This window comes from Tenrec ecaudatus, chromosome 5 (assembly GCF_050624435.1).
Source record: "Tenrec ecaudatus isolate mTenEca1 chromosome 5, mTenEca1.hap1, whole genome shotgun sequence".
In the NCBI taxonomy this organism is placed as follows: Eukaryota; Metazoa; Chordata; class Mammalia; order Afrosoricida; family Tenrecidae; genus Tenrec; species Tenrec ecaudatus.
The window spans coordinates 149,156,563-149,169,445 of record NC_134534.1 but is presented as its reverse complement, the minus strand read 5'-3'; the positions used below and the strand labels follow the sequence as shown (position 1 = coordinate 149,169,445).

Genomic DNA, 12,883 nt, shown 5'->3' with positions numbered 1-12,883 from the left:
CATGCATCAGGGTTGTCCCTTTGATGTCCTGGTTGATTCTTCTAAGGTATATGTGCCTCACTAGTGTCAAACACTACGGCATTGTCCACTGCTGGGCTGAAATTGAGCCATCACTTCCTGGCCTGAAGGACCATCAGTTGAGGGTTCCACAGTTGGCATCTGATCAGCAGGCCTGGTTCTGGTTTATGAGTTTGACTTCTGTCCCAAATGTTGTTAAGGAGTCCTGGGGATGCTGATGGCTAAGCAGTGGCTGCTAACTGCAAAGCTGGTGGCAGTTCAAAATGACCTGTCCTTCTGAGGGAGAAAGCCTAAACTCTTTGTTCCTGCAAAGATTTATGGCCTCTGAGAATCTATATACAGTTCCTATGAGTTAGAACGGACTTGGTGGCATGGGGTTTTCATCCAAACGTATAGGTAGGTTACTTATCTATAAATTTTGTTCCATTTCAGGGAAAAGAGTATCCTAAACTCTTCATTATATTTTAAAAAGTGGGTATTCCTCCCGCTCGTGGGAAGCCACTGCTCTGCCTTACCTCCACTCCACAGCCAGGGGAGCTGCTCCCAGACCACAGAGCTGGCCAGGCCCTGCCCTGTGTACAGTCTTTACGGACTTCTCTTCACTCTGGAGGTGACGCTGTGTTTCAGGAAAATAGCCCAGATGGATGTCGAGGCCTAGCTCACAAATGCTGTATCTCGATTCTCATCCTGTCCACCCTCCATGCGGCCAAACCACCTGCCATTCCTCAGTGCCCTGCCCACCGTCTGTTCATACATGTGCACACATGCCCTGCTCACATGCTCAGTCTGGCTTTTTCAGCATTTGAGGCAACTCAAGGTTTTGGAACCACCAACTCACAGTGCTCCGGGCAGAACGAGGTGGAGGCCCCTCCCCTCCCCATATCCCTTTAGCCCTTACCACTTGGGTGTGTGCCGACTTGATTTCCAACTACCAGTACCGGCATCTCTGTTTGGGCACCTTCTTTGGTTAGAGAGGTGAGAATCCATAAACCTCCCCGCTACCCCAGGACCAATGACTGATGAGAGGTGGTGAATTGATACTGCAGCTCCCTTGCCCTCCGGGTGGGGAAATTCTAAGACTTCAGTGGCCCCCAGTAGCAAACTGCTTAATAACCCACTTTGTACCACTCCTTCCACTGCCACATTTCCACTGTCCCTGTCAGTGTTTCCTGGGATCATATCCCATGTAAAACTGACCCTTCAATTCCTATCTTGGGGTTGGCTCCTGGGGGAACCTGGGCTCAGGCATGGGGATCTAAGAGCTGCTCAGCAATTCTTTTCTCAGAGGCTGTACCCCAAAAGGGGCAGGACCCCCGGGGGCCTCCACCCCCTGCCATGCCCCCCCTGCACCCCCTTGCAGGCCAACCCTCACCACTTGACAGCCAGGTTCTGAACCTCCCCGTTCTTGTCCTCCAGGAGCTGGAGCAGCATCTTCACCACCTTGCGCTCACTGTCCTCGTCCAGCTGGATGGAGTCCTTCTGCAGCTCCGACATCAGGTCGCTGGTTGCCATGAACCTGGGCAAGGGAGGCAGAAGGTCATCAGCCAGCTCCTGGGCAAGCTCTTCAAGTCGTTCAGGGACAAAAAATCCCCCAGGACAATGATTCAAGGGCAACGTGGTTATGCGGGCTGTGGTTCTGCCAAACTATCACAAGGAGACTCCTGTGTGACATGCCAAGTGACTAGAGGCCTATGCTGACCGCAGCCCCAGCAGGTCAGGTTAGCAAGTGGCATGGCACACCGGCTAATGGCTTAGGACTGCGCAGTCCATGGAATCTTGCCTCTGCCGTTTATGCAGAGGTGAACTTGGGCAAGTCCCCTTCACCTTGGTGAGTCTTAAATTTACTTGTCTGAAAACTATGATTCTGACCTGCTTCCTGAGGCTGTTTGGAGTCACTGGATGGTGCAAACAGTTCAGTTCTCGCTGCTGGTGGGAAAGTTGGTGGGCTGAACCCGTGCAGAGCGCTTGGAATGCAGGCCTGGCCATCTGCTTACTAAAGATCACAGCCTTGCAAACCCTACGGAGCCATTCTGCTCTGAACACAGGGGCCTCCATGAAGCAGAAGTGACTTGACAACAACTGCCAAGAAACGTGGGGCTGTCCAGAGGATAAAGTATGTGGAGTGCTTACTTAAGCACATGTACGAGAAGCGCCGCCATTGTTAGACACCCTGCGACCAAGACAGGTCATGGGGAGAAGCCTCTCTACCTGACCGCCAGAGGACACTGGGTTTGTACCCTCATCTCATCCAGTCCACCCCTCCCCACCCTTAGACCCCACTAACTCTTCCCATAATAGTGCTACCTTAAAGTTACCTCCTGCAAGCACATGGCTGATTACTATCTAGCCTGCAGCTTTTAACATGTGCTCTCTAAACTCTGAAGACAGCCACTCCCCCTTACCTGCCCCAGGCACTGTTGTTAGGTTACTCCTACGTATCAGGGTGCAGCCCACTTTGTTATGTATGTGGTTACCTATAATTAGGGGGTTTGCATGCCCCCTCCCTGAGAGTATATAAGCTTTGGTTGGAAATATATATTCTCTCTCTGTGTGTGGTCCTGGCGCCTGAAGTTATGGCGGTCTCGGTCTCGGAGGTGAGCGCTTGCATGCCTTATCTTGTCTGATGTCTCTTTAATTTTACCCCTCAATTATATAACCGCCCTTGGACCCATTCGATTGTGGGGGATGGTACCATACACTGAGGAGCTGCTGTTGGTGGGTTCAAACTGCCAACCATGCTGATCACAATCCAACCCATAATCACTACAGTACCAGGGCTCTCTTGTGGGGAACAATGTTAATTATGAGAATGTGACTGGGACTCACCTCCAACTCACAAGGGTAAAGGCCGCCCTTCACCCCAGAAACCCAGCCTGCCAGGCTTCTTCTTATAGGAGAATAAAGCATTCATCCGTAGACACTCTCTTCCAGTTATCTTCTTCCCACAACCCGGGAGAAAGACTATCTTTCAATTCCCATAAACGAGTGCAGTCTTGGAAACCCACAGGCGAAAAGTGAAGCTAACGTTCAGCAGTTTTGATTCTGACTTTGTGTTGGTGGTGTTGACGATACACGCGGCAAAAGCACACACCAGTGCAGCCGTTCTACACGCACCAGGCGGGGCCCCGATGACGTTCGGTGAGTTGTGTAACCGTTCTCACCGCGTTCTTCTCCATTCATGTCAACTCCCTGCTGTCCGCAGTGCCGATTTAATCCTTCCAGGTGCTGCTGCCAAACGGATCCCACAGAAACCGATCTTAAAAGAGCATCAGGACCAGGGCAGGCACTCTAATTATGCTAAGCTATCGCTTGGTTTCAAGAAGACTTCAAGGGTATTCTTGATTTAAAAGTTGATCTCAGGTCAATAGGGGCAAGGCTTCATCCACTCTCTATGGCTCCAGAAAGTCTAGAGCCATGAAAATGTGACGCTCGGATGTGCAACTTCCTACTTTTGATCAGGATTCTTCTATGGAATCTTATAACAAAATATGCAATCCTGGTAGCTGGACACCATCCGGTTCTTCTGGTCCTTGGACAAAGGAGACAATGAGTTGTTCACGGAGACAATTAGCCACACATTCCATTTCCTCCAGCTGTCCTGGACGCACCTTCTTCCTCTGTTGCTAATTGTGGTTGGACGGTCTGCTTGCAAGCTTTTAGGACTCCATCACTACACAAGGAACTCGGAGTAGAAGAGAGGAACGCAACACGTTGTTAAGCTAATTAACTGAGCGATTCCATGCAACTAGGACCCTAAACCTCTAAACAATGAGATCAAATCCCATGAGTGTTTGGTTGCACCTAAAAAGCCTCAGCGGCCACATTTTTTTGGGGGGGGTCACTGTTGGAAATACATCATGCAACTGTCACCAAATCAACCTTTTAGTGGTGACAATTTCAGCACTCTGCTGCGCAACCCTATCCTAAGGAATGTGATTCTTCCACCGCCATTAACCCCACTTTTACCCCTCTCTCCCTGGCAACCACTAATGAACTTTGGTCTCTCTCTAGTTACCTTTATATGTCTTTTTACATAAGTGAGGTCAGTCTCTATATTTATGTGATTGACTAATTTCAATCAGTATGTCTTCACGTCCCACCCATTCTGTAAACCTGTAACAAGACTTCATGTGTCTTACTGGCTGAGTAGCAGTCCATTGTAAGTATCTACATTTTATTTAGCCATTCACCTACTGATGAGAATGGAGGTCTATCCACCTACTGGAGACTGGGTCTCATGCTGCATTGAACATTGGCATATTCACCTCGCTCTGAGCCTCTGCTGGTCTCTGGAGCACATACCTAGCAGTAGAACTGCCGGGTTGCACGGTAGTTCTGTTTTCAGTTTTTTAAGAACTGACACACTATACTATCTTACATTCCCACCAGCAGTGGCTAAATAAATGTTCCAGTTTTCCCTCTTCCTCACTTGCAGTTCTTCATCTTTTCTTGACCGTTCTAGTGGGAGGGAAATGGTGTCTCATGGTGGCTATGAGTTGCGTCTCTCTGACTGGAACGTCTGTTCATGTGTTTGGCGGTCATTTGAATGTCTTCTTTGTTGAAATAAATACTCTTTTACCCATTTCTATTAGGCTAGCCATTCTTTTCACCTTTTTTGGTAATGCCTTTTGATGAACAAGTTTAAATTTTGTTGAGGTCCTAGTTATTCACCTTTTGCTCTTGGCGCTTTTGCTGTTATGTCAGATGATCCATTGCCCCGGCTTGTTCTCTTAATAATTTCCTTAATCCATTTGAATTTGCCTTTGTGTGTGGTGCGAAGCTTGAGTCCTCTTTCATTTTTCTGCATGTGGAAGGCCAATGTCCTCAGTACCGTGTATAGAAGAGACCCTCATTTTCCCCATGGAATGGTCTTACAAGCCTTGTCAAAAATCAGCTGACCACAGATGTGTTGGCTTCTCCCTGGACTCTCAACTCCATTCCACTGGTCTATGTGTCTGTTGTTCTACTCTAGTAGGCTGTTTGTATGACTGTAGCTATACTGTACGGTATGTTTGAAATTCAGGATGTGTGATTCCTCCGACTGAGTTCTTCTCTTTCAAGCTTGTTTTAGATATCTGGGGCCTCTTTCCAGTCCATAGAAAGTTGAAGCTTGTTCTTCATATTTCTGTAAAGAAGGCTGCTGGAATTTGGAACACGGTTGCATTGAATTTCTCGATCGCTCTGGGTATTTTTGACATCTTAATGATATTAGATCTTCTAATCCATGAACACTGAAAATCTTTCCACTTACTTAAGGCTTCTTGAATCTCAGCAGTGTTTTACAGTTTTCATTGTATAGTAACTTCACAACCATGGTTAGGCTTATTGATAGGTATTTAGCTCTCAGACGATACTGTAAATGGAATTGTTCAATTTCCCTTTCAGTGTTCTCACTGCTGGTGTAGAGGAACTCAACAGATTTTTGTTTGTTGACCTTGTACCCTGCAACTTTGCTACAGTGCTTATTTGTGCACTGAACCATTAAAGAGCAGTCAGGGTGGGTTGATCTCCCTTCTTCCCTGGGAATGACACTGATGTCTCAGCAGCAAGCAGCTATAGCTTTGAAATGTGTCAGATGCCCTGGTTCCTAAACCAAATACTATTTATTATTTCTTCAAGGAATGATTTGAGAATTCTTCTCTGACCCCAAAGTGAACTGTTTTGACAATGGGTGCCTAAGTGGGAATGGAGCAGCTCACAGACAGGGCCAGAAAAGCAGGGATCAAAGGCTTCCTACACTCTGCAGGGGAGCCCCACTTGTAGTCACCACCCACCTCCAGATGCCAAAGAAGACAGTCTGTTTCCTCCCAGGGAAACTCTAGATGCAATTCTGCTGAGACACTTAGGCACATGGGTGCCCGGGCAGCTGGTCAGCACCACTCCATCCCCTGATATTTGGACTAAAAATAGACCCCACCAGGATGGTTTTAAGTGTGCATGGAGCCACTGGCAGCAACGGGCAGAAAGGGTTTCTTAGGGCCTAGTTGGTAGGGCCTGGCACCCAAGCCTCCTCCCTGTCCTCATTCACTGGCCCAACGGACAGTGGAACTAATTGGCCACCGGCCAGCTATGTGACCTTGGGCATGTCACTTTAGCCCTTCAAACTTCAGAACAGGAAGAACAATCACCATCAACCAGTAGCGTGGTGAACACAGCAGGGAGCCTTTGAGCATTCATTCAGAGTTCCTTACTTTCCATTCAGAAAACACTCACTGAGCACCGACTGTGTACCCTGGACAGTCTCTGGAGAAACAGAAAGGAAGTGTACAGTCCCAGTGGTCCTGGAGCCTAGCGTCTCCCAGGGCACAACGAAAGCAGACAACTAGGCTAAAAAGTGACATGACAGAAATATGCAGAGGTGGTTTGTGGGAATTGTGGAGAAAGGATGTCTAACCCAGTGTGGATGTCAGGAAGAAAACCAAAGAGGTAGTACCTGAGTTGGAGCACTACTGTGTTACCTACTCAGCAGGTAAGCCTTGGCTTATTGGTGCTTACTTATCGATCTATAGTGAACACTTCTAGTTATTTATTTACCACATAAAGGATTCTACTTCTAGTTATAGCCATGATATCTATGTCTCCCCTAACCCCACAGCACCTTCCTACAGGAGCAAAGCCTCTTTTCGAATTTACAATCATTGGTAGACTAGAAGGCGCCTGGTGGTGCCGTGGGCTAAGCATTGAGCTTCTAACTGTACGGTCAACAGTTCAAACTCACCACCACTCCTCGAAAGAAAGATGAGGCTGTCTACTACCATAAAGATTTCCTGTCTTGGAAACCATATGGTGCAGTTCTACTGTCTTAAAGGTTGGCCATGAGTCATAATTGACTCTATGGTAGTAGACCTGTTTAGTTTAGTTCTGAAAGGGGCAATTGTGCTTATTTACTCATATACTTAGGCTTTTGAGCCTTCATCCAATCTAGGCGCTCCTCTGAACCCCAATTTCCTATGTCTGTAAAATGGGGATAACGTGATAGAATCTTCAACAAGTACTTATGCCTATGTTGGTTTCTAAAGTTTCCTTTCAACTTCCAGGATCCAGAACTCGCCTGTGACCATGAGCCAATCCCTTCTTTTCTTTCTTTCTTTTTTAAAAATCCCTTCTTTTCCTTGGGCCTCAATTTCTCCTGAGGATGAAGGAATTAGGGCAGCGGTTTCTGCCATTTTTACCAGTTCGGCTACAGTGATCGATGGGGCTGGGGGCTGGGGGATATACTCTTTCACGGCCACCAGCAGGTCCATTTCAACTCCTGGAGACCCTATAGGACCTGGGAGAACTGCCCTCCTGGGTTTCCATGGCTGTATGTACTTCTTTACAAGAGTAAAGAGCCTCATCTTTCTCCCACAGAGCTGCTGGTGGTTTTGAACTGATGATCTCATGCGTGGCTAGCAGCCCAATGTGTAACCACTAGGCCATCATCATTCCTATTGGGGGTTTCTAATAAGAAGGAAAAACAACAACGAAAAGAGGAGACACACCTATGGGGGAAGTGTCAGTCCTCATCTGAAAAACTTAGAACTACCCTTAGGCTACCTGTGTCTGCCTCTGCCAAGTTTCAGGGGCGTGTCAGGCAAACCTGGGTGGGGAGAGGCTGACCCCAATGGAGTGGAGGGAGGTGGTCCAGGTGATTTTAAAAGAGGGCAGAGCTGAGGGGTTGGGGTCCCACGCATGTACAGGATTTCGATGAAGTTAGGGGAAGAAGAGACCTGTGCTTGGAGCCCCTGGGAGAGGCTGAAGCTTAGGGCCTGGGGCAGGAGCTGGTGCTGAGTAGACAGGAAAAGGAAGAGGCAGGGGGCGCAGGGGTGGAGCTGGGCTTTGACCATGGGAGACTCAACAGGGCCTAGAGTCGTGGGAAAGTGGCCAAGCGGCAACAAAGCTGAGCGGCAACAAAGGCAGAAGCAGGGGCAGGCGTGGGGGCGGTGAGGCAGGGCATGGGCCTCAGCGGAGGGCTGGGGGCTTAGGGACCCTCTCAGAGGCTGGGGACTGCTGGGTCGCGGGGGCCGGCGCTGCAGCGGAGAGTGAGCCCGCAGAGGCGGGGTCGGGCAGCGGGGCGCACCTGAAGTCCTTATCGCAGGAGGTCATCTTCTCCAGGAGGCTGGCGATGTGGAAGGAGGGGGTGCTCATTGTGGCGGAGCGCCCCGAGGCAGCGGGCTGCGGCGGCGGCGAATATGGCGGCGTGGGCGCCCCCTCCCCTGCCTGGAGGAGGAGGGCTGCGCTCACTAGACAGAAATAGCAGCGCCCGCCCCGCCCGGGCGCCTTCGCCTGGGCAAAGCAGCCCGAAAGCGGGGGCGGGCACAGGGGCGCCTCCAGGGCCCCCCACTCCTCCGACTTCCCAGATCTCACGGGGGAGGGGGGGTCTCAGCACCCTTGACTGAGCTGGTGCCTCCTTCTCCCTGTAGGTCCTGCCTCTGCCCTCTGGGGCCCCCCCCCCTGCCCGCATGTTACCGCTCAGGAAAAAACAGTCCCCCGACCTTTCCACCTTTCCGTCCAGGTATCTTGGGATACCATGGTTGCTGTCACGGTGGGACTCTTACCCTCGCTAGACAGGTTGGCCAAGTTCCCTTGACCTCTCTGTGTTTGTTCTCTCCCTTCCAAATGCTCTCCTAGGTTCTGGGCAACTCGGAGCTGCTAGTTACTGTAGGTCAGGCCAACCCGACCCGGGAAGTGGGGCAAAGAGCCACGCCACAGGGGGCCCCAGTTTCCAATGCCGGCCTGCCCCAGAGTGTGTACTGGGTTGCACTAAGTCACCTGCCTGCTACCTGCCATCCTCAACCCTCAGAATGTTCACTGCTAGTATAATGAAGCACCTGGCCCGCAGAGAGGGAAAGGGACTTACCTGGGGTCATACAACCAACCAACCAATCTGGCATGGAGTCAGGATCTGAGCAACACTTTTACTCTAGCTGCCCAGGGAGGTTGGGGGCGGTCTGTAGGAGACAGGAGACTTGGTAAAGGTAGTTTATGCTTTGGAACCAGACAGCTTTGGGGTCAAGTCTATGCTAAGCCACTTTGTGGCCTTGTGGTCTTGTGACAACCTCTTTGAGCTCTTGTTTACCTCTCACTGCTAAGTTGAAGATAAACAAAAGCTTTATCTTATTTATTAATTTAACACATTTATTAAGTACCAGGTTCTAGAGTGCGGTATGCAGATGACACAACTTGCTTGCTGAAAGTGAGGAGGACTTGGAAGTCCTGCTGATGAAGATCAAGGATTACAGCTTTCAGAATGGGTGACAACTCAAGGTAAAGAAAACCCAATGAGGGAGGGGGGAAAGGGGAGGGAGGGGAAAAAAAAGAGGACCTAATGCAAGGGGCTTAAGTGGAGAGCAAATGCCTTGAGAATGATTGGGGCAGGGAATGTATGGATGTGCTTTATACAATTGATATATGTATATGTATGGATGGTGATAAGAGTTGTATGAGTCCCTAATAAAATGTAAAAAAAGAAAAGAGGAGAAAAAAATGATTAGGGCAAAGACTGTACAGATGTGCTTTATACAATTGATGTATGTATATGTATGAACTGTGATAAGAATTGTATGAGCCCCTAATAAATTGTTAAAATTAAAAAAAATTGTCTCCAAATTAAAGCTGAAAAGTGACTGGAATTTAGAAAAGAATTGTATTTACATGCCATTGTAGAATTATGATAGGTGCATTGAGAATTATGTACAGATGGTTCATAATGTGTCTTTAACAATCTCAAAGCAACAAATAAAATGTGTTACTATTAAAAAAAGAAAAAGAAAACCCAAATCCGCACAACTGGACCAATAGGTACCATCATGATGAATGGAGAAAATATTCAAGTTGTCAAGGACTTCATCTCGCAGGTATCTACAGTCAATGCTCAAGGAAGCAGCAGTCAAGAGAGGAAGGGACACTTTGAGTAGGGTAAATCTGCTGCAGAAGACCTCTTTAGACTTTTGGAAAACACGAATGTAATTTTGAAGACTAAGGTGTTATTGGGTTAGTAATGGCTACTAACTCAAGCCATTGTATTTTCATCGCCTCATATGCATATGAAAGTTAGACATTAAATAATGAAGACAGGAGACGAATTGTTGCATTGAATTATGGTGCTGAAGAAGAACATTGAAAGTACCACTAACAGCCAAAAGAACCAGCAAATCTTTCTTGGAGGAAGTACAACCAGAATGCTCCATGGAGACCAGGATGGTGAGACATCGGCTCACATACATTTGACGTGCTGTTGAGAGAGTGAAGGACATCATGCTTGGTAAAGTAGTGAGGCAGTGAAACAGAGGGAGACCCTCAACAAGATGGATTGACGCAACATTGGGCTCAACCTTAAGCACAATTGTGAGGATTTGGCAACACCGGGCACTGTTTTGCAATTTTGTCCATAAGGTCACTATGAGTTTGAACTAACACAGTGGCACTTAACAATAACAACAAGAACACACATCACTTTGCAAGGAAACAATTAATTGTGTCCCGACCCTAACTGAAGAGGACTGACAGCGGCAGAAACAATAGACAACACCATAGACATCTCCACTGATTCAGCTTATATAATTCTGACTGAAAAATTAAAGTTGAGTAAGTTTTCCAGTCCTTGCTTGCCAACGTGGTTGTGCTCAGCTAAAGACAATGGACATTTTAAACAACTGGGAGCAGGATCCTGAAGCATTTATTAGGAGAGTTGTAACAGGCAATGAAATATGACTTTACAAAAATAACAGAAATAAATATGACTTTAACAAGTGATCCAAAATGGTGGTGAGGTGGGTGTGGGAGGCCTGGTAGGGCATGATCAAGGGTAATGTAACCAAGAGGAATTGCTGCAATCCAGGTGGGAACAGAGCATGATAGTGAGACAAGAGGAGAGTCAAGGGAAATAGAGGAAAGAGCTGGGAGGCAAAGGGCATTTATAGAGGTCTAGACAAAGACATGTACATATGCAAATATATATATGAGGATGGAGTAATAGATTTATGTGCCTATATTTATAGGTTTAGTATTAAGGTAGCAGAAGGACATTGGGCCTCCACTCAAGTACTCCCTCAATGCAAGAATACTTTCTTCTATTAAATTGGCATTCTATGATTCTTACCCTCCTGACACAACCACTGAAGACAAAGCGGGTAAATAAGCAAATGTGGTGAAGAAAGCTGATGGTGCCAGGCTATCAAAAGATATAGCATCTGGGGTCTTAAAGGCTTGAAGATAAAGAAGTGGCCATCTAGCTCAGAAGCAACAAAGCCCACATAGAAGAACACACAAGTCTGTGTGATCACGAGGTTCTGAAAGGATCAGTTATCAGGCATCAAAGAACAAAAAATCATATCATTGTGTGCACACCTCCATGATACGATCGCCAAGGACCAACGGGTGCATAAGCAAATGCGGTGAAGAAAGCTGATGGTGTCCGGCTATCAACAGAGATAACATCTGGGGTCTTAAAGGCTTGAAGGTAAACAAGCGGTCATCTAGCTCAGAAGTAACAAAGCCCACATGGAAGAAGCACACCAGCCTGGCGATCACGAGGTGTCAAAGGGATCAGGTATAAGACATCATCAGAACAAAAAAATCTTACCATAGTGGGTGAAGGGGGAAGTGTAGAGTGGAGACCCAAAGCCCATTTGTCGGCCACTGGAAATCCCCTTGCAGAGGGGTATAGGGGAGGAGATGAGTCAGTCAGGGTACCATGTAGCTTTGATGAAGTATACAGCTTTCCTCTAGTTCCTAAATGCTTCCTCCTGCCCACCCCACCCCCAACTATCATGATCCGAATTCTACCTTGCAAGTCTGGCTAGACCAGAGGATGTACGCTGGTGCAGATAGGAGCTGGAGGCAAAAGGAATCCAGGGTGGATGACACCTTCAGGACCAGGGGTGTGAGTGGCAATACTAGGAGGATAGAGGGAGAGTGGGTTGGAAAGAGGGAACCTATTACAAGGATCTACATGTGACCTCCTCCCTGGGGGACGGACAACAGAAAAGGGGTGAAGGGAGATGTCGGACAGGGAAAGATATGACAAAATAATAATTTATAAATTATCAAGGGTTCATGAGGGAGGGGGGAGTGGGGAGGGAGGGGAATAAAAAGAGGACCTGATGCCAAGGGCTTAAGTGGAGAGCAAATGCTTTGAAAATGATGAGGGCAATGAATGTACAAATGTGCTTTATACAATTGATGTATGTATGGATTGTGATAAGAGTTGTATGAACCCCTAATAAAACGTTTTTTTTAAAAAAGAAACATGACTTTACTAGTATGATGCTGAAGATAAAGCATAATCAAACAATGGCTACCAAGAAGTCAGAGTGGTCCAGTTTAAGCAAAAGCAGGCCAGTCAAGAGCAAAGGTCACAGCAACCATTTTTTTTAATGTTAGAGCCATCTTGTTTGTTGGCATTCTGGAAGGCCGAAGAATGCTAACATCTGTTTATTATAAGAGTATTTTGAGAAAGTTAGTCAAACTTTTGCAGGAAAACTTCACCCGGGAGTTCTTCTTCACCAGGACTTAGCTCCTGTTCATTTCTCTCATCGAACAAGGGCAATTTTAAGAGAGTTTCTATGCCGAATTATTAGGCATCCATTTTATAGTCCTGATTTGGCTCCTTCCAACTTCTTTTAATTTTATAATTTTTATTTAAAAAAATTATTTAAAGGGTACCCATTTTTCTTCAATTCAGATTATTTTAAAAATTGCATTGATATGGCTAAATTTCCAGGACCTTCAGTTCTTTGGGGATGAGCCAACTAGCTGTTATCATTCCTTATAAAACTGTCTTGAAATTGATGCAACATAGCATGATAATTTTATATAAGTTTATAGATTTGTTTTTTAGCTCCATTTATTACAAACTTTAAAAAATAACCTTGCAAAAAAAACC

The 12,883-nt window shown here is 46.9% G+C and overlaps 1 protein-coding gene across 3 annotated transcripts in view; it reads right to left on the bottom strand.

The window, feature by feature from the left end:
- Positions 1–8,145, bottom strand: part of CAND2 (cullin associated and neddylation dissociated 2 (putative)) — a 34,897-nt gene extending 26,752 nt beyond the window's left edge. For all 3 annotated transcript variants that reach the window (XM_075550757.1, XM_075550756.1, XM_075550758.1), the window contains exons 1-2: positions 8,078–8,145; positions 1,391–1,534 (exon numbers count right to left, since the gene is read on the bottom strand). In XM_075550757.1, coding sequence (XP_075406872.1) covers positions 1,391–1,534; positions 8,078–8,145 — 212 coding nt within the window. The remainder of the gene's footprint in view (positions 1–1,390; positions 1,535–8,077) is intronic.
- Between the last annotated feature and the right edge of the window lie 4,738 nt (positions 8,146–12,883).